At 45.8% G+C, this 23080-nt stretch overlaps 1 protein-coding gene across 2 annotated transcripts in view; it reads right to left on the reverse strand.

Moving 5' to 3' along the window:
- IMPACT (impact RWD domain protein) overlaps positions 1-19926 on the reverse strand; it is a 46378-nt gene extending 26452 nt beyond the window's left edge. Inside the window, exons 1-7 of one of the 2 annotated variants that reach the window (XM_075920831.2) lie at positions 19767-19926; positions 16325-16453; positions 13454-13506; positions 11931-11993; positions 4909-4994; positions 1062-1181; positions 627-721 (exon numbers count right to left, since the gene is read on the reverse strand). In XM_075920831.2, the coding sequence (XP_075776946.2) occupies positions 627-721; positions 1062-1181; positions 4909-4994; positions 11931-11993; positions 13454-13506; positions 16325-16453; positions 19767-19802 (582 nt within the window). In that variant the 5' untranslated portion in view covers positions 19803-19926. Of the gene's footprint in view, positions 1-626; positions 722-1061; positions 1185-4908; positions 4995-11930; positions 11994-13453; positions 13507-16324; positions 16454-19766 lie in introns of both variants that reach the window. The other variant, XM_075920830.2, reaches the window with a different exon arrangement.
- Between the last annotated feature and the right edge of the window lie 3154 nt (positions 19927-23080).

The following is a 23080-nucleotide window of genomic DNA, read 5'->3' on the forward strand; positions in this document are numbered from 1 at the left end:
GTGTTTTTGCACCCGGGGACAAAGGCAAAATTTGCACTCCCGCCCCCCGCCGCCACTGCTGTGCGATGGGGCCCAGAACCTGGTTCATGGCTGACCCTGACCCTGGGAGGAGGTGGGGAGCTTGTAATATGTCTTTGCCCGCCACCTCCAGTTTGGGGCCAGGCCCCTGCACACACTAACCCGCTGGTGGAGATGGAGGAGGATCGGGGAGGAGGCTCCAGCCACTGCTGGCGGGCGGAGGAGGAGCAAGCGAGCCAAGAGATGACAGAGGAGCAGAGGGGAACTAAACTGGTGCCCCTCTAGCATGGTGTCCGGGGCAACTGCCCCCCCCAATTCCTCTCACTACGCCACTGCTCCTCACTCCCAATCCCATGTCTAGTCCACTTAAAAGCAAGTGATAATAATATTTACTTTCTTCAACAGTAAGATGGAACAACTGCTTTAATGGGAATTATCACAGGAACGGATTCAGCTAATAGTAAATGACAGTGACTGGTTCTTATTAGAACAGTAATTGCATACTGTTCACAAAACAGAGATGCATTCAGATAATTCCAAGTACATCAGTGGTATTTAATCAAGCACAAAACTAGAGACTACAAATTTGACATACAAGATTTACTAACCTGTTTGGGGCTCACTACAGGAGCCAGATGTGCCTGAAAAGTACTCCTTCGGTCCGAGATTGGATTCCCGTGATTAATTGGGGGAAGTTCTTCATCTACAGATTTAAGATTAAGGCCTCTTTATTTTGTATTTTGGGGAGAAATGTGTCTACAAATTTCTAACAATTTATTTAGATAGGTAGGAAATAAGGCTAGCTAGGAGATAAGGTATAAAGAAGAACTCATCAAAAGTTGAAATGACAATATCTCTCACACTACAAAAAAATATGTTTTATAGTTACTATACAGTATTGTAGACCAGGGAACCAAAATACTTTTTTTAAACCAAAGACTACATTATTGTTTGCTAATATATAATTGATAGTGATAAAAAGTAGACATAGAAAGGTTTTCTCTTCTAAATTATTGCATCACAATTATCAGTGATTCTTATACCTTCTTGGCTTTCAGATATAACAAAATTCAGTGTTTTAATTGCTTCTTCTTGAACTGGTTTATACTCCAGGGAATAATCATCTTCATCAATCTCTTCTGTAATTTTCTTAACATCTGGTTCTGCTGGAATGGAGCAATAGAATTTGTAACTAATTATATCAGGGTGGTCTAGTGCAAAGTAAAATCTTCAACCACTTTGCTGGTCTCTACAACCAACAATACAAATCATTTTATGACTGTGATTAAACTATTCAGTATATTCGATAGGGATGTAAAAATTCATCTAAAAATGTATCCGTGTAACTACTAAAAATCCTAGCAACTACATGTGCTGCAGGCTCTGCAGTATAAAACTTAAATATTCTTTATATTGCAGAGCCCACAGTGAAGCCACCTCCTTAGAAGCAGGGCTGGCAAAGGCTGCTGCGGGCCCCACTCCTGTGGAGGCTTCCTTGGGAGTGTTGCAAACAGCTCCTTGGAAGCCAGCATGTAACTGTGGTGGGAGGAGGGACATGTACTGGGGCTGCCCATTAACCAGGGGCTTACTGGTTAACCATTTACATTCCTAGGATTTGACAATAACAGTAATTACAGCTGGCATTTTTGGTCAAATATTCATTATTGCAATCTTGCTAAAAAGCGCTGTTGCAATACTGACAGTATGAGAGATATATGCAACAGATTATAAAACAGATTCTGTTTTAATATTGGTTTAAAAAAAAAGAAAATCAAGTTTAAAATATTATTGCTGTTAAACTACGGCATCAGAATAAACTGAAGTTTAGCCATCCAATTGTGATCCATGTTAAAAAGGTTTCTATAACATAAAAACACTCCACAAAATTCAGCAAAAATTATAAGCTTTGGTCAAGAAAGAGTGAAGACTGATCTCTTCACAGAATCAGAAATTAAATTAAAATGTCCTGGAAGGTTATCAAACCTATTCCCTGAGAAAGTAGGATTGTTCCCTATAGACTAGTGCACGCTTTTAGTATTTTGTCTACTATATTTTTAAGTATAAAGACTAAGCTTTTTAGCCTCATCTAGTGACTGTTACTGTTAGGCTATGTCTACACTCGCAAAGTTATGCACCAAAAGTTATACTACTTTTATTAAAGCGCTTTGCATGTCCACAATAGCTCCTTATGTTGGTAGAGCAGATCCATACTAGCAGCTCTTGCAAAAACAAAGAGAGCAGTGCAATATACTAACTCTCCCACTGTGCAAGTGGCCAAAGGGTTCCTTGGGAAGAGTTTGCAATGCCTCAAGAGGCAGGTACAGGATCACATGATGCAATCCAATTCTTTCAGGGATATCCTATATTGCCATCCGCTTTTCAACTGAAGTGTGGGGGAGAGAGTGTGGGATAGGGAGAGACAGTGTGATGGGGGAAGGAGAGCAAGCATGTTGGCATTCTGTCTCATAAATTCAGTTAGTCACAGGAAGCAACGAGTCATGACTTGGGGGTGAGGACACCAACCTCAGCCCCAACCTCCTTCGCTAGCACAGCACAGCACCTGAAGAAGTGGGTCTGCCCCATGAAAGCTCATCACCTAATAAACTATATTATTAGTCTTTAAAGTGCTACATGACTGCTTTTTATATCCACTCCTATCTTTCTGCCTGTTTCTATTCTGGGAGACATCAAGAGCATTCCATTGTGATGATTTGCTTTGTGTCCCAGAGCAGAGCAACATAGCATGTCTTTCCCCCTTACCCCCCTTTCCCTCACTGTCAGAACGAAGCTTTGAAATGGGAGGGGTGCATGTCTGCAGAGTTCAAAACAATGATCAGAGCCTTCAGTCCAGGCATTGTGGGACACCTCTGGAGGCCAATTACAGTGATAAATGCAGTCAAGGCATTCACACTGGCACTACAGCGTTAAAGCCTTAGTGCAAAAAGCTTTATGACTCTCATCAAGGTATATTACAGTACTGCAACTGAGGAGTTCTGGTGTAAAAATGGCTTTTCAGTGTAGATGCCTCAGCTGTTTCTTCACCAGAAGATGATTTTTTTGGGAAAAAAAACCCAAAAAACAAAGAAAAAACACCCTTGCCAGTGTAGACCAGACTTTAATCACTTTTCCCTCCAGCTCAGGTTCAGGTCACTAGTTGAGCATTGTATGAAAGATCTCAACCTAATGCTCAACTCTAACTAGTCTGGGTTGATAAAATACTTTACTTTTCATAAATTAAAAAAAACGATGATGGTACCATGGGGTAAGGTACTGAGGCACTCTCCCAGACTGGGGAGGTTTCCTGCAGAGCTATTACTTGTTCCTCCACTCAGTTATTGAAGCTTGTGTTGTGATTTGAACTGGCAGTGTTGTGGGTCGTTTCTCCAAGGTGGTCAAAGAGAAGTGATGCAAGAACAGCACTGATATCATTGAGAGACCCAATGCAATCCAATAAGGCCATTGAGCTGGTCAGTGACTTTACTACCATGTAGTTGTTGTGGGTACCATGCTGACATCCAGCACTCAGGGTGATCCGTGCTTGTGTGGCGAAAGGCTGAATTCCTGATCCAATTCAGAGGAGTCTCTTCTCATGGACCATGGAGAAGCCATGGAAATCTTTGTCTGGCACCTGATGCCTAGAGTGGGAGATCGGTGCTGAGCAAGCAGTGACCAGTGCACTTGAGACAGTTTGGGAGGTGGTGACTTGTACTGGGACATCAGTTGCTAAGAGGGAGGGCAATACTGGGAGGGCAGGGACCAGCATCTAAAGACAAGTGATCTATGCATCTGCAGTGAGAGAGACCTGGATCACAGAATTAGGGTACAATGCCTCTGTTCCAAGGACTACTGACACTGCCCTTTGAGGTGATCTCACAGTGGGCTTGCCTTTGGATGAAGGAGCCTTAACTATATCTATGCCAGCCAAGGCTTAGACGATGTCAGGAGGGCCATAAAGCTTCAATGTTAAAGCCACTGTCAAGTGCCAGGGTCCCCTGCCTCGGATTCCTGAGCAGACTGAAAGGTGTAGCCAGGGAAATACCCCCTTGGTAATCCAGCGCAAGCAACCCGAATAGGTCTCTTTGCTCACCACTCTCTTCCTCTCTTTACTTGGTACCAGGAAGCACATGCACTGTTTTTTCTAGTGCTTGCCAGGCACCAGCAAGGGGGAAAGTTGCAAGGAGGAAATTGGTTCCAGCAGAGCCCTCCACATTGACACCAATGTGCTCAGAGTTGAATCGCAGAGGAGCAGCTCCAATACCAGGTGAAGTGCAGCCTCCAAGAGGAGGGCTTTTAGGCAAAGATCCCATTCTTTCTGGGTTCCTAGCCTAAAGCTTTTACAAATCATGCACTTCTCCTTCATATACAACTCCCCTAAACACTTCAGGGAGCTGCTATGGGGGTTGCTAACTGGCATAGACTTCTTGCAAATTGAGCACAGTTTGAAGCCCAGGGACTGGGGCATTCCCCATCTTTGGGACAAAATCCCAGTGAGGACTCTAGCTACTACACACTACTCACTAACAATGTAATCAGAACTATATACAATTAGAAATAATGAAGCATAGACGAGAACCCTTATTGCACTTGCAGATGCAAGAGGGCAGGTGCTCTGACCAACAATCACAGGCTGTAAGAGAGAACTGAGAGGACATAGGGTCACCAGTGATTCTCATACCACCAATGAGTGCAGAACTTGAGAGGTGACAGAGCCATTACTACAGATACCATTAAGGCAAAAAATTCTGACAGTAATGCGCATGGGCATGCATACACCTAACATACAACTGACATGAGCAAGCATCTTAAAATAAGAAACGTACAACTGACACGAGCAAGAATCTTAAAATAAAACCAAAAGTAAACAGAAAACAGTACATATTTTTACATCACCTGGATCAGATGATTGAGATTTGTCTATCAGAACTTCTCGTATCTTCTCCACCCAGAGATAAAGTATGCTTTCACCAAGATTCTTCCTGGAAGTTGTATAAAATTCATGGTAAGTAAAAGAACCTTTTCATAGGTTTCACTTGAGAAATTATTTACGTTCAATAAATAATATGAACAAATTTTAGAAGTACAAGACAATACAGATTGAAATACTGTAGGGCTTAAACATACACATTAAAGTAGAATAGAGTTTTACAAGTGAGGGTTTACAGTTTGAAATTCTTGATCACTTCCATTACAACATACTACAATTTAGTCTTTCTTTAGCTTCAAGGATCTCACTCAGATTTCCCTTAGCATTCCCTAGGAATTTATGTATTGCTCATGACTCCCATTATCACATTGTATATGAAATCTCTTTAAAAGTCTCAAAATATTGTACAATTCTTATAGCATAAAACCTCAGTAGAATACTGTCCCCTACCCAGAATGTGAAGGTCTTGTTTTTGACTCCTGTGTTTTTTCCTAACCATTATGCTCTTCAAGATAAAGCAAAGCTGCACAGACTACAGTCTATAAGAAGACTCAGACACTGATCCTGCAAACACTCTGCATCTGAGTTGCTCATATTGGCTATATCTACGCAGCTTCCCTCTTCCACAAAAGCCTATGCAAATGAAACGCAGATTAGCATATTGCCACGCTTCTTTTTCATAATTAATTAGGAGCCGTTTTTGTGCAAAAAGACGCCGTCTATACAACACCCTTTTGTGCAAAAAAACCCTATTGTGCAAGAGCCATTCTTCATTTTTTCAGGAAGAACGGCTCTTGCACAAGAGGGGGTTTTTGCGCAAAAAGGCAATGTGCAGGTGGCGCCTTTTTTCGCAAAAAACTCTTGTGCAAAACCGGCTCCTAATTAATTATGCAAACGAAGTGCAGCAATGTGCTAATCCGTGCTTCATTTGTATAGGCTTTTGCGGAAGGGGGGAAGCTGTGTAGACATAGCCATTGACTCCTATAGAATTATTCATGTGTTTAAAGTTGAGTTTGTGTGTAAGTGCCTGTAGGAATGGGCAGCTAGTTAGTTACTATTTGGTAAGAACAAAACCTTTCACAACTCTTTGCAAATTAAGGGGAGCTAGCCAACAGAAAAAACCCTTCCAAAACAAACTTTTACTAAACGGGATCAAGACTGCGTATCTATACCAGATGGATTGAAATTGAATTCTAGGAAGTTTTTTATTAAAATAAGATGTTATTTCTATGACAAAGTTCTACATTCTTAAAACAAGAGTACCCTAAACTTCAGACTTGGAGTTTAATTCCTACCTTAATGAAATATTACTCTCAATTCTAGAGCTAGATCAAATTCCTGGTTTCAGAAGCTAATCCTTCAATTAAGCACTCCTCACCCACCTTCTCAACTGGATTCTTCTAGATAATTGCCTATAGTATGGATCTGCAGAGACAATTCAGGATGAAGAAAGAAAAGTTACTCATCAGTAAATGGAGTTTCAGCAGTACCGCTTCTAAGGATGGCTTATCGGTTTATCTTGTCAACTACTCACATTTCTCCCCCACCCTTGCTGCTTTTGTATCAGAGGCAGTAAGGTGGGGGAAAACAGGAGCTGGTGTTGTGGGGAGCTAGCTTAAAAGCCAATTCCCCCCAGCACTGGCTCCGCAGTGACCCCCTTAACCTCCCATGCTGTTGCCTCTGTCAGAGTCAGCAGCACATGGCCTGGAGGTGTCAGGGGAGGCTGTCATGAAGCAGCCTCTGTCTGTGGAGTGTCTGAGCTCACCGCGAACAGAGGAAGGTCCCCAGTAGCATCCCATCCACGGGGGATCTGAGCTTCCCACAGACAGAAACTGGAGCAGCTGTATCAGAGGCGGACCAGCCTCTGTCTGTTGGGAGCTGGGACCCACATGGTCAGAGGCTGCTGCCACCCCACGCAACTGTCTCTGTATCAGAAGTAGCAACGTGGGCGGCAGGCAGCTGATTTGCATGGAGGTTTTTAAACTGGCTCCCTTCGCAGACCACCTCCCTCCTTCTAATACAGAAGCAGCAGCACAAGATGGCAGGGGGGTTCCCAGGATTGGGGCCAGGAGCACAATGGCTACCAGTCCTGCCCCTGGGATTATCGAATAGTCATGTAACCAACAATATTTTGTGTGGTTACACAACTATTCAATTACCTGATATCTAACATCCCTAAAATGGTTCTGCAGATCCCATCTGACTATTTTTCCTGTTGTCTTTTGGAAGCCTTCGGTGAATATTTGAAGGTAGAAAGTAAGTGAGAACTGCTGTGAGGACTGCCTTAATTATTTTCTTGTCCTTGCATCTTCAGATCTTAGACAAATTATCAATAGTTATATTGCTCACAAGACATGGCTCAAGACTTCTCTATAGTGTGGATCTGTAGAGGCAATAAATTTGGAAAATATATCATGGAACTTAAGTTTGTTTTCATTACAGATAAATAGACCTGCTGACAGTTCAGTTCTTTTAACATAAGCAATAAAAAAGAGCATGAGAGATGTTTAAAAACACAAATATAGATTTTATAATAAAAAGTAAAAGCAATTACTTGATTTTAATTATTTTGTAATAGTCAATCCAAACACTTCAGAAGATCCAATACTGGGAATAAGTGCTTCAGTTTCTCTCAGTTTTTCTTGTGTGCCACACTTCTATACTATACATTTATTTTATAATAATTGTGATTAAATATGGAGTTATTTTAACTATTGATACCTCAAATTCTTTTTATATATGAAAATGTCCTAATTTATTAAAATTATACAAAGTCAAACACAGAGATCAAGAAAGCGTATTGATATGGGCGAAATTCACTTCCAATAATGAATGCAAAATACCTAAATTTAAAAAAAAGTTTAGAAAGGTCCTAAGAACCTCTGGGTATCACAGGCATGTTAGTGTATGTTTACCTTTACCTGCATATATTCTTGCTTTCTCTTCACATAAACATATTTTTCTACAAATAGTTAAATTAATCAAATAAAAAATTATACTTGTAATTTTGTAGAGAAATGGAAAATAATTATTTGCAACATTTTTATACTTTACACAGAATTAGGAATCTACTGCAAATGTAAACTGCATGTACTAGAAAATGAACACTTAGCAAGATGTCTGAAATTTTTTCAGTTATGACTTTTTTTTAAAAATGCTTAAAATTCATCAAGGATTCAATCTCATGCTTCCCTTTCAATAATTTTAAGCTACTGCCACATTCTGGAATAATGCATAAGTACAATTTTGTGGCAGAAAAACAGATGTAAAAATATAAACTTTCAGTAAGTCTGTATTTACTATGGAAAATAATTAGAATATTTAAAAAAGAATAGACAAACAAAGAATTGGGAAAGCAGAGACTTGTATCTGTGACCTCAGAATTCAGACATACTCTACAATGAATTAAGTACCTTACGTCATGCTCATTTCTAACAAGAATGTATACCTGTACCATTTTTAATACTTTCCATGTATTAAATTCTGTATAATGAAGAGCAAGAATTTTAATTATAGAGTCATAAATAATTTTGTTTAGCCGAGCTTGTCATTATATAATCATTATATTTAATGTTTCCCACTTTCTATTAGATTTCATATTACTGAATACTAATTATTAAAACACAACAAATGGTCTGGTAGCACTTTATAGACTAACAAAACATGTAGATGGTATCATGAGCTTTCGTGGGCACAGCCCACTAATTATTAAGAAATGGGTTGAAATTAGTGTGATCAGACAAACTGCATGCAGTCACAACAGGTCCAGGAAACTTCCTGAGGACTTCTGGAATATTAGCCACACCTTAAACCGTGCCTATATCTATGCTACTCCCATTCTAGTTGTTCCTGTTCCAAAGCTGCTATGATTTTCTTAGTATTTGTACCAAGATGTAAAATTAAACGACTCATTTAACAGAAGCCTGATACTGAAGGTCTCAAGGAAAGGAATACATATCTATACTTGTTGAATGTGTATTTTTTATATATTGAGGGATCCAGAGTTCTGCTTGTGATTGCAGAATTATCAATCTAAAAACAACATTATACAAGTTATATCTGTATTGTCTATGATTAAAACTTCATAATAGGATAGGAAAAGCATCTAAACTGCAGCATACATGGACAGGTTAGCTCAGGGGTCCGTTTGAGAAAAGATATGAGCACACTTACAACAGTATGTAGAAGAGACACTGCACCCAGCTAGTACATATAAACAACAGCGTAGCCAGCAAAGCACAGCTTAGATCTACAGTTCCCAACCGCTGGTCTGTGGACTGGCGGCTGGCCGCAAACCCGTGTGCCGGGCTGCAGCACACTGACAGGCCACGCCCCCAGCTTTTGATTAGTCCTGTTCACTGGGGTTCCCCATCTGCCCACTTCCCCCTCAGCAGCAGGGTGAGTGGGGTGGCTGGCAGTCGGGTGTGCTGCGCCTGGTGCTGGGGCAGCTTCATGGTGTCCCCGGATCTAGCTCCGGTAGTCACTATGTGACCTGGCTGGCAGGCCAAAAATAAGTAAGTGCTGTAGTGCTAATGTGGTCAATTGTTTAAAAAAAATGTTAGATGCCTCGAATATTTCAAATAGAGAGGTGGGGTAAAATATTTAAATAAATAAATCCTGCATTGAGTATTCCTACCACCAACTTAAAAATGAAGCGGGGCAGGCCTAGCATGTTAGAGACCACTGATTTTAATACAGACTGCCAAATTGAGACAGAATTCATTGCTGCAATCAGTTCATTGCTGCAATCAGTTCCTCCTTAGCAAAACAGAAGAGACACAAATGTCAAATAGCCATTACATTTCCCACATTCCCAGCCTGGGGACAGTTCTATCTTGCACCGGCTATTATGGTCCATAAGTATCCATACACCAGCATGGAATAGTCTGAGTATATCACACCCTGGCCACTGCACCCCAAACTCTGGTATGGCTTCTGTTCTAAGTGCTGCAGTTCAAAAAGGTATCATGGTTCAAAAGACAACTACTGTGTATGTACACATGCTGGAGATTCTCTCATGTCAAGCATCACCCTGGGTGGAAAATCTCTGTTCCATCTACTCTCCTGTAGAATGTATGGTCATTAAAAGTCCCTACGCCAATGTTCATAAGAACAGAGCTGTTAACCTGTGTGCTCTGTCCAAGGTTGAACTTTGGTGATTACATTCTACCTGCCTAGAATCTCCATTAGATTCAGTTAGATAACATATCTGCTTACCGGCCCAAACTAACTACTGTGTTGTTTTGAGCCATTGAAAAGCTACCATAGTCCACACCAAAAATGTTTGTATTTAAGTACTGAAAGACATGAACTTTGTGTTTAGTGTGTACAGGCAGTCCCCGAGTTACGCGGATCCGACTTATGTCGGATCCGCAGTTACGAACGGGGCCGTTCCTCTCCCTGGTCTCCAGCAGACCAGGGAGAGGAAGCAAAGCGGCAGACAGGGGTGTCCGCTGCCCACGCACTCCAAGGCTTGGCTCTGCTTTGCCCCCCGTCCCCCATCCCCCTGGTCTGCAGACCAGGGGGGGGAGGAGGGCAAAGCAGAGCCAAGCCGCGGAGCGCCCAGCCAGCTGACAGCCCAGACACGTCTGGGCTGTCAGCTGATCGTGCGCTCCGCGGCTTGGCTCTGCTTGGCCCCCCCACCATCCCCCTGGTCTGCAGACCAGGAGGACAGGGGGGAGCAAAGCAGAGCAAAGCCGTGGAGCACGCGGGCAGCGGACAGCCACGGCGCGTCTGGGCCGTCCCGCTGCCCCCGTGCTCCGTGGCTTTGCTCCGGACACCTGTGGTACAGCAGCTGGGGCGCTGCCAGTTGGTCCCGTAGCACTGCTCTGGGCGCTACTGGACCAACCGGGCAGCACCCCAGCTGTTCTGCCCCAGGCGTCCTGATTCAGCCACTGCTGGTCAGATTCAGCAGCGGCTGAATCAGGACGCCTGGGGCAGAGCAGCTTGGGTGCTGCTGGGTTGGTCCAGTAGCGCCGAGAAGCGGCGGCGCTACTGGACCAACCCAGCAGCACCCCAGCTGCTCTGCCCCAGGCGTCCCCAAGTCAGCCGCTGCTGAAACTGACCAGTGGCTGACTACAGGAAGCCCCTGCCCCAGGCTTCCTGGAATCAGCCGCTGATCAGTTTCAGCAACAGCTGACTTGGGGATGCCTGGGGTTCTTAAGTTGAATCTGTATGTAAGTCAGAACTGGCGTCCAGATTCAGCCGCTGTTGAAACTGATCAGTTTCAGCAGCGGCTGAATCTGGACGCCAGTTCCGACTTACATACAGATTCAACTTAAGAACAAACCTACAGTCCCTATCTTGTACGTAACCCGGGGACTGCCTGTATTTCACTTGTCAGATTCATATCATGCTTTCAGATCTGATTGGATAAAACAGACTATATAAAATTATTGTTTCCCACAAATACATAATCTGAGCATTTCTCAATATTATTTATTTATTCTTACATATTATGAGAAGTTCTGTCATTCAAGCTGTGGAATGACTTATAGTTAATATTTTCTAAAGCTGTTTAAAATTTACCTTTTCTTTAGTTATTTTATTTTAGTTAAAACTGGTTTTCCACTTGTGTACATAGGTCTGAGTAGGTATTTTCACATCTTACATTTTAATATATGAATATAGATTGGACATCAAAAATTTGACTTATTGGGACCAAACTCTAAAAGTAGCCCAATATATATTAGCAGTCAAAATAAGGACTTCTGTATCAATGTACAAAGGGTTTAAACATACAATTATAACAGAAATTATCCATCAAGATTAATGCTTGTAATTTTATATTATGCCCTGTTCAGCATGTACAAATGTACAGTATCTATTAGATTATTTTATTTATGCAGATGTCTTATTTTTTCAGCTGTTACAGCAATTACCTCAATTCTTCTGATTCATGCATCTAGTTAACATGCTAGGTTTAGAAAGATGTGCAACTGAAAATACTTTAAGTAATTTTTAGAATTTTCCATTTACTGACACTTACACATAGATTTCTTCCAGACTATTTGCTAGTTCCATATATTCTTGTCCTCGAAGCCAAGGGGCACTAGAATTACAAAAAACAAATGAAGTTAGCGCCATTAACTGTGAGTTTCAGTGTCTTTGCTCAGCTCAAAAAATTATAACTTAAAAAAATACATTCAAAAGTAAGACTTTTAAGAACAGTTTTGTCTTACTGATACATATTTTGTCTTACTGATACAGATTTTAGTTTTGTTAACATCTCAGGATAAGCAGTCTTCCAAGATCTTCTACTGGTCCCCTTAAATGCTCTTCTTTGGGATGACCCCATTACACCATTTGAAGAAAGCTGAGCACACATTCCATTAACATGGCTTCAGAGTTGCTCAGAGTATAACAAATTATCCCTACTGCCCACCGCTTTTTCTGACAAAACTGTGCATGCTGCTGCTTTTGTTCTCTCCATCCCGGTCTGACGCAATTGACAGTGCTCCTTTAATCCTGTAGTGCTAACATTTAAATCCCAAATTAACCTGTAAATTTTACAAATGTTTGTTAATATCTCTAATTTCCTGGATGTATATTCAATTCAATCAGCTAGCTATCTTAAACTTCAACAAACAGCTGCAATAAACATTTGAAAAAAAATACAGTAAACTTTTAAAAGAAAAATCTGCTGACAAAGGCTAGGTCTACACTAAAAAGGGAAGGTCAAATAAAGATATGCAGCTGGAGATGACATAACTTGTTTCGAATTTTCCTGCTGTCCCCACAGCAGGGGGCTGACGACAATAAATGCTCCCATTGGCTTCCCTTACTTTTTGCAGAAGCAGGAGTACTGGCAACCACCAAGGGCATCGTCTGAGTTCAATTTAGTGAGTCTTAACGAGACTCACTAAATCGAACCCCGGAAGATCAATCATTTTTTTAGTGAAGATTAAAGATGTTAAGATGTGGGGAATTAACTAATCGTGTACTCGATACAATTTGTATCAAGTACACAATTAGTCATTAGGGGCCCCGCTGCAGCGGACGGTCCCAGACCTGGCACAAATTGGGACAAATTGAGTCCCGCTCATGATGGGTCCCGAAGCTACCCCACTGTAGCTCTTCCTTTTAAATGTAGTAAGAGCTTGGGGGCTTTTACTACTTTTAAAAGGCAGAGCTGCAGCAGGGTAGATCTGGGTCCTGGAGCAAGCCAGGACTGCTGAGATCTCCCCCCGTTGCAGTTCTGCCTTTTCGATGCTTTACTACATTTAAAAGGCAGAGCTGCAGTGGTGTAGGTCTCAGACCCAACACGAACCAAGACTCAGCAGTTCCAGCTTGCGCCAGGTCCCTAACCGCTGCTCCTCTGTCTCTCTTGTCCTCCCACACCCTGGGGACAAACCAGCTTATAAACTGGCTCCCCACAGCACTGGCTTCTGCCCCCCCTTTGCTGCCTCTGATATAAAGGCAGCAGGGGGAGGGAGCAGGAAGCAAGTAGTCGACTAATTGACTACTCTTTTACATCCCAAATGAAGACATGGCCAAAGAGACATCACTTACTTTAGTTGATAAATAGGTGGGGCAGTAGCTGGATATTCAGAAGGTAGAATCACCTAAAAAGAATTTTAAATGTAAATAGTCATCAGGTTGGACCTCCAAAACTAGCTAAATAAAATAAGTACCATAACAAAACCAATTAAGAGTATTTGGATGGTGAGCAGTGTTATAAAAAGAAGAAAATAGATTGCTTCATTATTATGTGATGAAATAAAGGCTGTATGTTTATCCTGAGGGTATAATTTAGACTTTTGCTCATCCATGATACACAGAAGTAACTTGACATACGGTCTACTCCAGGGGTGGGCAAGATAAGGTCTGTGGTCCGGATCCAGCCCGCCAAAGCGTTTGATCCAGCCCCTGGCACACTCTGCTGCTCCCCCAGGGTCAATCAAGACCTCCCCTCGCAAGGGGCATACAGCACCTAGAGGAAACAGCCAGCTGCTCAAAATAGCTGGTGGTTCCCTCTAGGTGCCATGCAACCTGGGCAGGGCGGAGCTGGAGGGCTGAGAGAGTTTGCACACTTCCCTGCCCTCAGGCCCTGATTAGCCTGGGGGTGGAGAGAGTGTGTGAAGTCTCCTGCACCCACCAAGGGTATTTAGCAAAGGGCCTCCGCAGGCCAGATCCGGCCCACCAAGAGAGTTGGATAAAGCGAGATTCTAGGATTAGAATCTATAAAATGCTAGGATTAGAATCTCACTTCATCCATAAATTCAATTCACATGCTAATGGACTCAATCATGATATGGGCTGGCTAGGACACTACCTACTTCATAACCACTGAAGGTGCTAACTGCTCTGTGAGCCGTATCCTTCCTGTCATAGAATCATAGAATCATAGAATAATAGGACTGAAAGGGACCTCGAGAGGTCATCGAGTCCAGCCCCCCGCCCTCAAGGCAGGATCAAGCTCCGTCTACACCATCCCTGACAGATGTCTATCTAACCTGTTCTTAAATATCTCCAGAGAGGGAGATTCCACCACCTCCCTTGGCAATTTATTCCAATATTTGACCACCCTGACAGTTAGGAATTTTTTCCTAATGTCCAATCTAAACCTCCCCTGCTGCACTTTAAGCCCATTACTCCTTGTCCTGTCCTCAGAAACCAAGAGGAACAAATTTTCGCCTTCCTCCTTGTGACACCCTTTTAGATATTTGAAAACCGCTATCATGTCCCCCCTTAATCTTCTTTTTTCCAAACTAAACAAGCCCAGTTCATGAAGCCTGGCTTCATAGGTCATGTTCTCTAAACCTTTAATCATTCTTGTCGCTCTTCTCTGTACCCTTTCCAATTTCTCCACATCTTTCTTGAAATGTGGCGCCCAGAACTGGACACAGTACTCCAGCTGAGGCCTAACTAGTGCAGAATAGAGCGGCAGAATGACTTCACGAGTTTTGCTTACAACACACCTGTTGATACAACCTAGAATCATATTTGCTTTTTTTGCAACAGCATCACACTGTTGACTCATATTCAACTTGTGGTCCGCTATGACCCCTAGATCCCTTTCCGCCATGCTCCTTCCTAGACAGTCGCTTCCCATCTTGTATGTATGGAACTGATTGTTCCTTCCTAAGTGGAGCACTCTGCATTTCTCCTTATTAAACCTCATCCTGTTTACCTCTGACCATTTCTCTAACTTGCTAAGGTCATTTTGAATTATGTCCCTATCCTCCAAAGAAGTTGCAACCCCACCCAGTTTGGTATCATCTGCAAACTTAATAAGAGTACTCTCTATCCCAATATCTACATCATTGATGAAGATATTGAATAGTACGGGTCCCAAAACAGACCCTTGAGGAACTCCACTTGTTATCCCTTTCCAGCAGGATTTAGAACCGTTAACAACAACTCTCTGACTACAGTTATCCAGCCAATTATGCACCCACCTTATCGTGGCCCTATCTAAGTTATATTTGCCTAGTTTATCAATAAGAATATCATGCGAGACCGTATCAAATGCCTTACTAAAGTCTAGGTATATGACATCCACCGCTTCTCCCTTATCCACAAGGCTCGTTATCTTTTCAAAGAAAGCTGTCTTAGCATCTATTTACTTTGATCTACTTAGGGTTAAGTACCCATTCTCCAGTTACTTAATGATGCTCTGTCTCACACACCCCTTCCTTTTTTCTTCTCAGCCCCCCTCCTTCCCCTCTCCTTTTTATTTCCAGTTTCTATATCCCCTACTCATAACTCCGGACATCTGAAGAAGTGGGCTGTGCCTACGAAAGCTCATGATACCGTCTACATGTTTTGTTAGTCTCTAAAGTGCTACCAGATCATTTGTTGTTTTTTTTCTGTAACAGAGTCACTCGGCTATCCCCTGAAGTAATGTTTTAAGGAGACAACAGCTAAACAGACTACTGGATTCATAGGAGTGGACCCTTGAGTCTAGGGATGTTAAAATGTGTTTAATCAAGTAAATGTGTAATTGCTGAAAATTTCAGTGGTTACTCAATTACACACAGGAGGGAGAAGTGGAAGTTCCTGTCTGCCCAAGCCCACGTTGCTGCCTCTGTTACACGCAGGCTCCCAGTAAGCACAGGAGACCTGGTTCCCCACACATACCGCTTCCCTCCCCACTCTGATGCCTCTATATCAGAGGCAGCAGAGCAGTGGGGCAGGTGGCTCCCCACTTGCCAGTGTGCTCTGGAAGCTGGCTTTTAAGCCGTCTCCCCACGCATACTGGGACCCTGCATGTATGTGAAGGTTAACCAATGAGCCCAGGTTCCTCAGTTAACCATGCACACCGTTACACTTTCACATTCCTACTTCAGTTTATATGGAGCCCCTTTAAATGTGGCACAAAGATCCACCTGCATGATTCTGATCATAGAATCTGGGCCAAACGCTGCACCAACACCATACCTGCAAACAGAGAGTCCATTTTGGTTGCTCCAAACAATCACTAATCTTAATGCAAAATATCTTTTCATCTTCATCAACAGCACACCAGTCATCACCATATATAGATGAGAGAGCATCAATTTCATCAATCTACAAGAAAAGTATGTTAAAAGACACACACACAAAAAAGGATCCTCTAAGGTATTTAGCACCTTCAATTCCTAATCACCAGAATTCTGCCCCATTGCAAGTGAAATGAAAAGTGGTCAAACACATAGGCTACGTCTACACTGGCATGATTTTCCGAAAATGCTTTTAACGGAAAAGTTTTCCGTTAAAAGCATTTTCGGAAAAGCGCGTCTAGATTGGCAGGACACTTTTCCACTTTTTGCAGAAAAGCGTCCGTGGCCAATCTAGACGTGCTTTTCCACAAAAAAGCCCTGATCGCCATTTTTGCGATCGGGGCTTTTTTGCGGAAAACAAATCTCTCCTGTCTACACTGGCCCTTTTGCGCAAAAGTTTTTCAGAAAAAGACTTTTGCCCGAACGGGAGCAGCACAGTATTTCCGCAAAAGCACCGACAATCTTACATGAGATCGTCAGTGCTTTGCGGAAATTCAGTGTAGACAGCTGGCAAGTTTTTCCGCAAAAGCAGATGATTTTGCGGAAAAACTTGCCAGTCTAGACACAGCCTAGGTGTTCTGGGGGCAGAGAGTTCCTGCCCCCCACATCCACCCTCCCAGTGCTGGAGAGCCTGGGCTGCTCCACATGGCGTGCCCTACTCCCTCCATTGGTGCTCTGGGGCTGGAGAGGCTAGGCTGGGCTGGGCTTCACGGCATGTCCTCCTCCCTCCTCCAGTGTTCCAGGGCTGGAGAGGCCGGGCTGAGCCACGTGGCATGCCCCCCTCCTTCTTCCTCCTCCAGTGCTAGAGAGGCTAAGTGGCATTCCTTCCTCTGGGGAAGTTGGGGAGAATGTGCACCCACCCACTTCCCTCACCATGGTTGGAAGGGGGGAGCTTGTGTGAGACATGCTGCTCCATCTCCCCGTGGAGGAGGGCGGAAGGACCTCAGCAGACAGGGGAGGGCTGGAGGTGGGGCTGGGAGCTTGCCTCCCCCAGCCCTGCCTTCACCAACCACTCATGGACACCATCAACTTGAAAAACCACACCCTTGAAAATTAGGGATCTGAATGTTTAATTGGATAACCAGTGGGTGCTGGGGCAGCTACCTGCCTGTCATGGACAGAGTCTGCTCCAACCTCGACACCCTCTTTAATTAGTTAAATGGCTAAACTGTATGTTTAGCTGGGACTTTACATCCCTGCTGAAAATATCACATGCATGGAACCCAGCTGAAGTCAATAGATCCGACTCTGAATAACTGGAGTCTGTCTGAAAAAAACTCATTGCAGGATTGGGGCCTATGTGAACACATTATTCTGTCTTTTACCTATTATTTTGACAGGACAAATGGAAAGTTTGCAGACAATACCAAGCTGGAAGGAGTTACAAATGCGTTAGAGGATAGGATTATAATTCAAAATGATCTGGACAAACTGGAGAAATGTTCTGAAGTAAATAGGACAAAATTCAGTAAGGACAAATGCAAAGTACTCCACTTAGGAGACTACCTGGAGTTGTGAACTGGTAGCCCTGAGGGTTCAGAAATCCCAATCTGAGAACTCCTGGTTAAGCCAAAGCTTAACCCTTTGTAAAACAAAGCCAAGGACATGGACCTCTACCCCTGGGGAAGGCTGCCAGGTATCACAACACTAAACATACCAATGCGAATGGTAGCAGCCAGGGCCAGGCCATATTAGGCAATGAGGTTATATGAGGTCATGGGGCCCCTGCACTAGGAATATTCCCAGCCCAGGGCTAAGCTCCATAAAAACTCTCTGTATGGCCCTGCATCACTAAATCCCCGTGTGCTCCCCCATGCTTTCCATAGCCCCACCTGCCACTTCCACATGCGTTAAAACGTGTGGGGAGGGGAGCACGGTCACCACTGGCAGCGCAGCAAGGCTAGAACAACTTCCTACTGCTCACTAACCCCAGCTATCAGCATGTGTCCCCCTGCAGACAGGAGGAAGGGAGAGCAGGGACCCACATGCCAGCAGCTGCAGGGATCATAGCTACTCTAACCCTGATGTGCTGCTCATGATGGCACCCTCCCCCCAGGCATATTAACTCACCTGGGAATGGTAGGTGGGGTTGGAAGAAGCCTGGTGGAGCATGCAGGGGCAGCAGCACCCAGAGACCCCTGCCCCTCCAGGAAAGGGCAGTACCCCCTATCCACTTCCCTCACACCCTCTTGTACACCCCACTCCTTAACCGTCTCCTTCTATCCCCATCCTGCCTCCAAACTTTCTGGCAGTGGTGTCCAACCAGTTCTGAAGCAATAGCCACTGTATAGTGCAGAGCTACTCAACATGTGGCCTGTGGGCCGCATGCGGCCCGCAGCCTGTTTGTTTGCAGCCCACGGTGCAGCTTGCGTTTACGTGGGGCTCAACATGCAGCTCACGGCTGGGAGCCAAAACAAAAACATAGTCAATATAATGGTCTTCTGTTGATAAGCATTTTAGTAGTTAAATTCCTGGACTGTCATTGGTCATTAAAAATGCTTTCATATGGGTGGAAATGGGGTAAATATTGCATTTTATTAATTATCAGCAGAACTGTCTTAAATGGGGCCTATGTGTTATGAAGTCTTGCCTTAATCTTTGTATTCATGCCTATGGGTGTGAAAGAAGCTATCTGTATGTATAGTTGCATGTACATGCAACCACACTCAAGTTGCGGTCCTCGGCATGTGCTGTATCACTGTGGTCCCCAGAGCTTCCAAAGTTGAGTAGCCCTGCTATAGTGGCTACTGCTAGAGCAAACTAACCACTCTCACCCATCCAAATAGCCACCTGTAGCTAGTGGAAAGTGTGTTGGACTCCAGGGGCCTTAGAGCCTGCATCCCCGACCACCATCACCTGCCCCAGGCCAGAGTCAAAGCCAGCACCCCTCCCCCCACCCTGCAACCACATTGCCTCTCAGACTCTGTACCCCAGACTTCACCTGCACCTAACCCCCCCCCCCCGAGATGCAACCTCACCCCTCCTGCACCCAAACTTGTTTCCAGAACTTGTCCCTTCTCCTGCCCCCACCCCCTGCTCCAGTCCAGCGCCTGCACCCCTCCCCCACCCAAACTCCCTCCCGGAGCCATAGGAAGGCGGGGGGGTAGCGAGTTTGAGTGGGGGAGGGGCGCGTGCGCTGGGCACCACCCAATATTTCTGCAAACCCCCCCCCCCCCCCCGCAGGCCCCAACGTGCAGCAGCTCCGGGGCGTGTGGGGGAGCAGAGGAAGAGAACCAGGCAGCGCCGGCCTCACGCGGCACCCGACGTGGCGGGAGGAGATGTGAACGCGGGGCCAGGCTTGCAGGGGACTCTGGCGGCAAAGGGGGGCGGGGGCCACTCACTTGTCTCTGAGCCGTTTCCGGGTCACTCGCCGCCATTGGGCCGGGGGGGGCGGGGCACGTTCCTCCCCTCCCCTCCCCGCCCACGGGGCGTGTTGCTACGGCGCGTGCGCGCGGACGGATGGCCGCGGAGCCTCGGTGCTGATGTTGTGTCCCGTTCCTGGCATGGGCAGCGGCGCGCGCGCGCGGCCCGAGTTCTGAGGGGGGGGGCCGTGTCAGTGATCCGCGCCAGCCGCCCTGGGCTCTGCCGCTAGTGCCCCGGCCGCGCGCGGGCCGCGCTCTCGTGCTGGCCGCTGCTGCGCGCGCTTTGTAGGGCGCGCGGGCTCGTCCCCGGGACTCTGCCGCCGGCCGGCCAGCGCGCGCGCGCCGGGCTTGCTGCGCCCAGTCCCCCCATGGCGCGTGCAAGCGCTTCTCGTTACGGGGCTGCAAACCCCGGCGCGGCCCGATCCTGATTTTGGCTTCAGTCTCTAGACCCTGATACCTGGTGACAACAACCCTCAGGGGTTTCATGTCCGCGAAAGCTGCCAATCCTGGGTCTGCCGCAGCAGAGGCACGAATAACAGTTACCGGGCCAGCGGCACGGCTGTCCCCTTCCTGATCTTTCAGCGCACCCAGCTGTCTGGGCTTGTGCGCGCTCATCTTTTCTGGGGTGGCATTGTGCAGATCTCCCGCTCCTAGATCAGGCCCAGGACTCCGGCACCCTATCAACCACGCTGACACAGCATGTCCCATGTTCTTCCTTTTAGGTGTCTTATGACCAGTAGCATGCAGCGATCAGGCAACCTTTTTAAACAAAAATGTACTGTTCGTTTTAACAGGGAAAATATGTAACATTACTGTAGCACGTAGCAGGCCTCGTCATTGACTAGGACCTGGTGACTAGCAATACACAAAACAACAGCAAGAATCTTTCTGCAGCTAAGAGGTTATGAATGAAATATAACAGAAGAGACATCCGAAAGTGACAAATTGATGAGGGAGTACAAGAAATCAGCATGATAGAAAATGGTCGCAGAGCAGCAGCAGCAGCAGTCGGACTTAAGTTTCTTGTAGGCATCACAGAAGAGAGTTTTGAGAAGGGGATTCAAAAAATGATAATTAGGCAGCTTTGAAAGTGATTATGAGGAACATATCCCAAGAATGAGGAGCAGCATGCATAGAGGTAAAGCACATACCTAAGTTCTCTTGAATTAAGAGTCTCCTGGCTACGTCTACACTGGCTGCGAGTTCTTGCGCAAGAACACTGAGGCTCCCGCACAGGAATAAGCCCTCTTGCGCAAGTGTTCTTGCACAAGAGGCCAGTGTAGACAGGCAACACGAATTTCTTGCGCAAGAAAGCCCAATGGCTAAAATGGCCATCGGAGCTTTCTTGCGCAAGAGAGCGTCTACAAAGGCACAAATGCTTTTGCGCAAAAGCACATCTCTTGTCCATTGTAGACGCTTTCTTGTGCAAATACCGTCCCCAGCAGACCACAGGCACCGGGACTGGAGCCGCAGCCGCGGGGGGGTCCCGCGCCCCTGAGGCTTTGCCAGAGCAAAGCCTCAGAGGCGCGGCACCCCGCTGCCGCTGCGGCTCTGCTCCCCGTGTCCCTGGTCTGCTGGGGGGGGCGGGGGCGCGGCTAGTGTGCCCCTCCCCCAGCAGACCAGGCTTGTGTTTTGGACCCTGGAGCAGAGCAGCTGGGGCGCTGCCGATTGGTCCTGCAGCGCTGCTCTGGGCACTACTGGACCAACCCAGCAGCACCCCAGCTGCTCTGCCCCAGGTCCTGATTCAGCCGCTGCTGGTCAGTTTCAGCAGTGGCTGAATCAGGACGCCTGGGGCAGAGCAGCTGGGGTGCTGCTGGGTTGGTCCAGTAGCGCCGAGGAGCGGTGCTACTGGAGCAACCCAGCAGCACCCCAACTGCTCTGCCCCAGGCGTCCCCAAGTCAGCCGCTGCTGAAACTGACCAGCGCTGACTACAGGAAGCCCGAGGCAGAGTTGCTCTGCCCCAGGCTTCCTGGAATCAGCCGCTGATCAGTTTCAGCAGCAGCTGACTTGGGGACGCTTGGAGTTCTTAAGTTGAATCTGTATGTAAGTCAGAACTGGCAGTCAGTTTCAGCAGCGGCTGAATCTGGACGCCAGTTCCGACTTACATACAGATTCAACTTAAGAACAAACCTACAGTCCCTATCTTGTACGTAACCCGGGGATTGCCTGTATCTGCATGCCATTGTTACTTTTAAAGTCAATAATACTTACATTGGGTAGGATGTGTGTACGACTCAGGCTCTGTATTAGTCAACTGCTTCTGTCTGTCGATGGGGCACTCAGAAGAATGAAGCTCCCTGCACTTTGTCAAGGACGGTGCAGCGGCTGGTCTGGCAAGTAGCAGCCGAGGAGCAAGTTATTAAGGGGTGGGGGCCATGGGAAGATGCGGGCTTCCCCATCCTCCCAACTGAGGAGAGCTTTTACTCCTTCCTGCCAGAGACCCAGGGGCCAATGCGACTTTGGGGCAGAGGGACCCCCTATGTATTTTCCTCTCCCCTCAGCTGCCTCTGTCGCCGTCCAGCCCCAGAGCCACAGCCCGGGTAACAGTCACCCTCTAGCGGGGCCCCGTAGACGGCGATGCTGGCAGCTGGGCGAGACTTCAACACCATCTTCAGCCCACCTGCCAGGGACACAGAGGCAGAAAGGGAGGTGAGCGGAGTGAAGAATGCTGAGGCTGTAGAGCTGGGGCTGCACAACCAGGGGAAAGCAGCAGACTGGAAGAGGTGGGGATGGGATTGCCAGGCAAAGGTGGTGCAGGAGCTAGAAGTCGGTACCGCACCCCCATCACATTATTGAATTTTAAAAGTGAGCAGACAGATCATTGTCGTACCCACTTGTGGCATTTGTCCCAAATTCTGTACAAAGTGGGCCATGTGATGTGTCAAACAAAAGCTTATGCTCTACTGATTCTATGTATGATACTCATGTACTTGTATCGTTTTTGTATTTGAAATTATGAATATGGTCTCTGGTCTTGTATTGTAAATGTTCTGTCTGTGAGAGAGCAATGGGCTGGACTGTATTGTGAGGAAGGATTGTTCAGTAAATGGCTATGCTAACTAGCCCTGCTTCATGGACAATGGCTCTCGGAGTGGCCAATACACACCTGAGGGATGTGTCTGGAAACCTGCAGACTGGCCAGTGCATAATGGCTACTTGCATGTGAAACTGATATAGGTCACTTGATCATGTGACCAGCTCCAGCTTGGGAGACTCCAGGAATATAAAAGTGCCATAAGGCCATCTCCATCTTGTCGTCAATTTTGCTACTGATTCCAGATGCATCCTTGCTA

This window comes from Pelodiscus sinensis, chromosome 2 (genome assembly GCF_052426305.1).
Source record: "Pelodiscus sinensis isolate ZL-2025 chromosome 2, ASM5242630v1, whole genome shotgun sequence".
In the NCBI taxonomy this organism is placed as follows: domain Eukaryota; kingdom Metazoa; phylum Chordata; order Testudines; family Trionychidae; genus Pelodiscus; species Pelodiscus sinensis.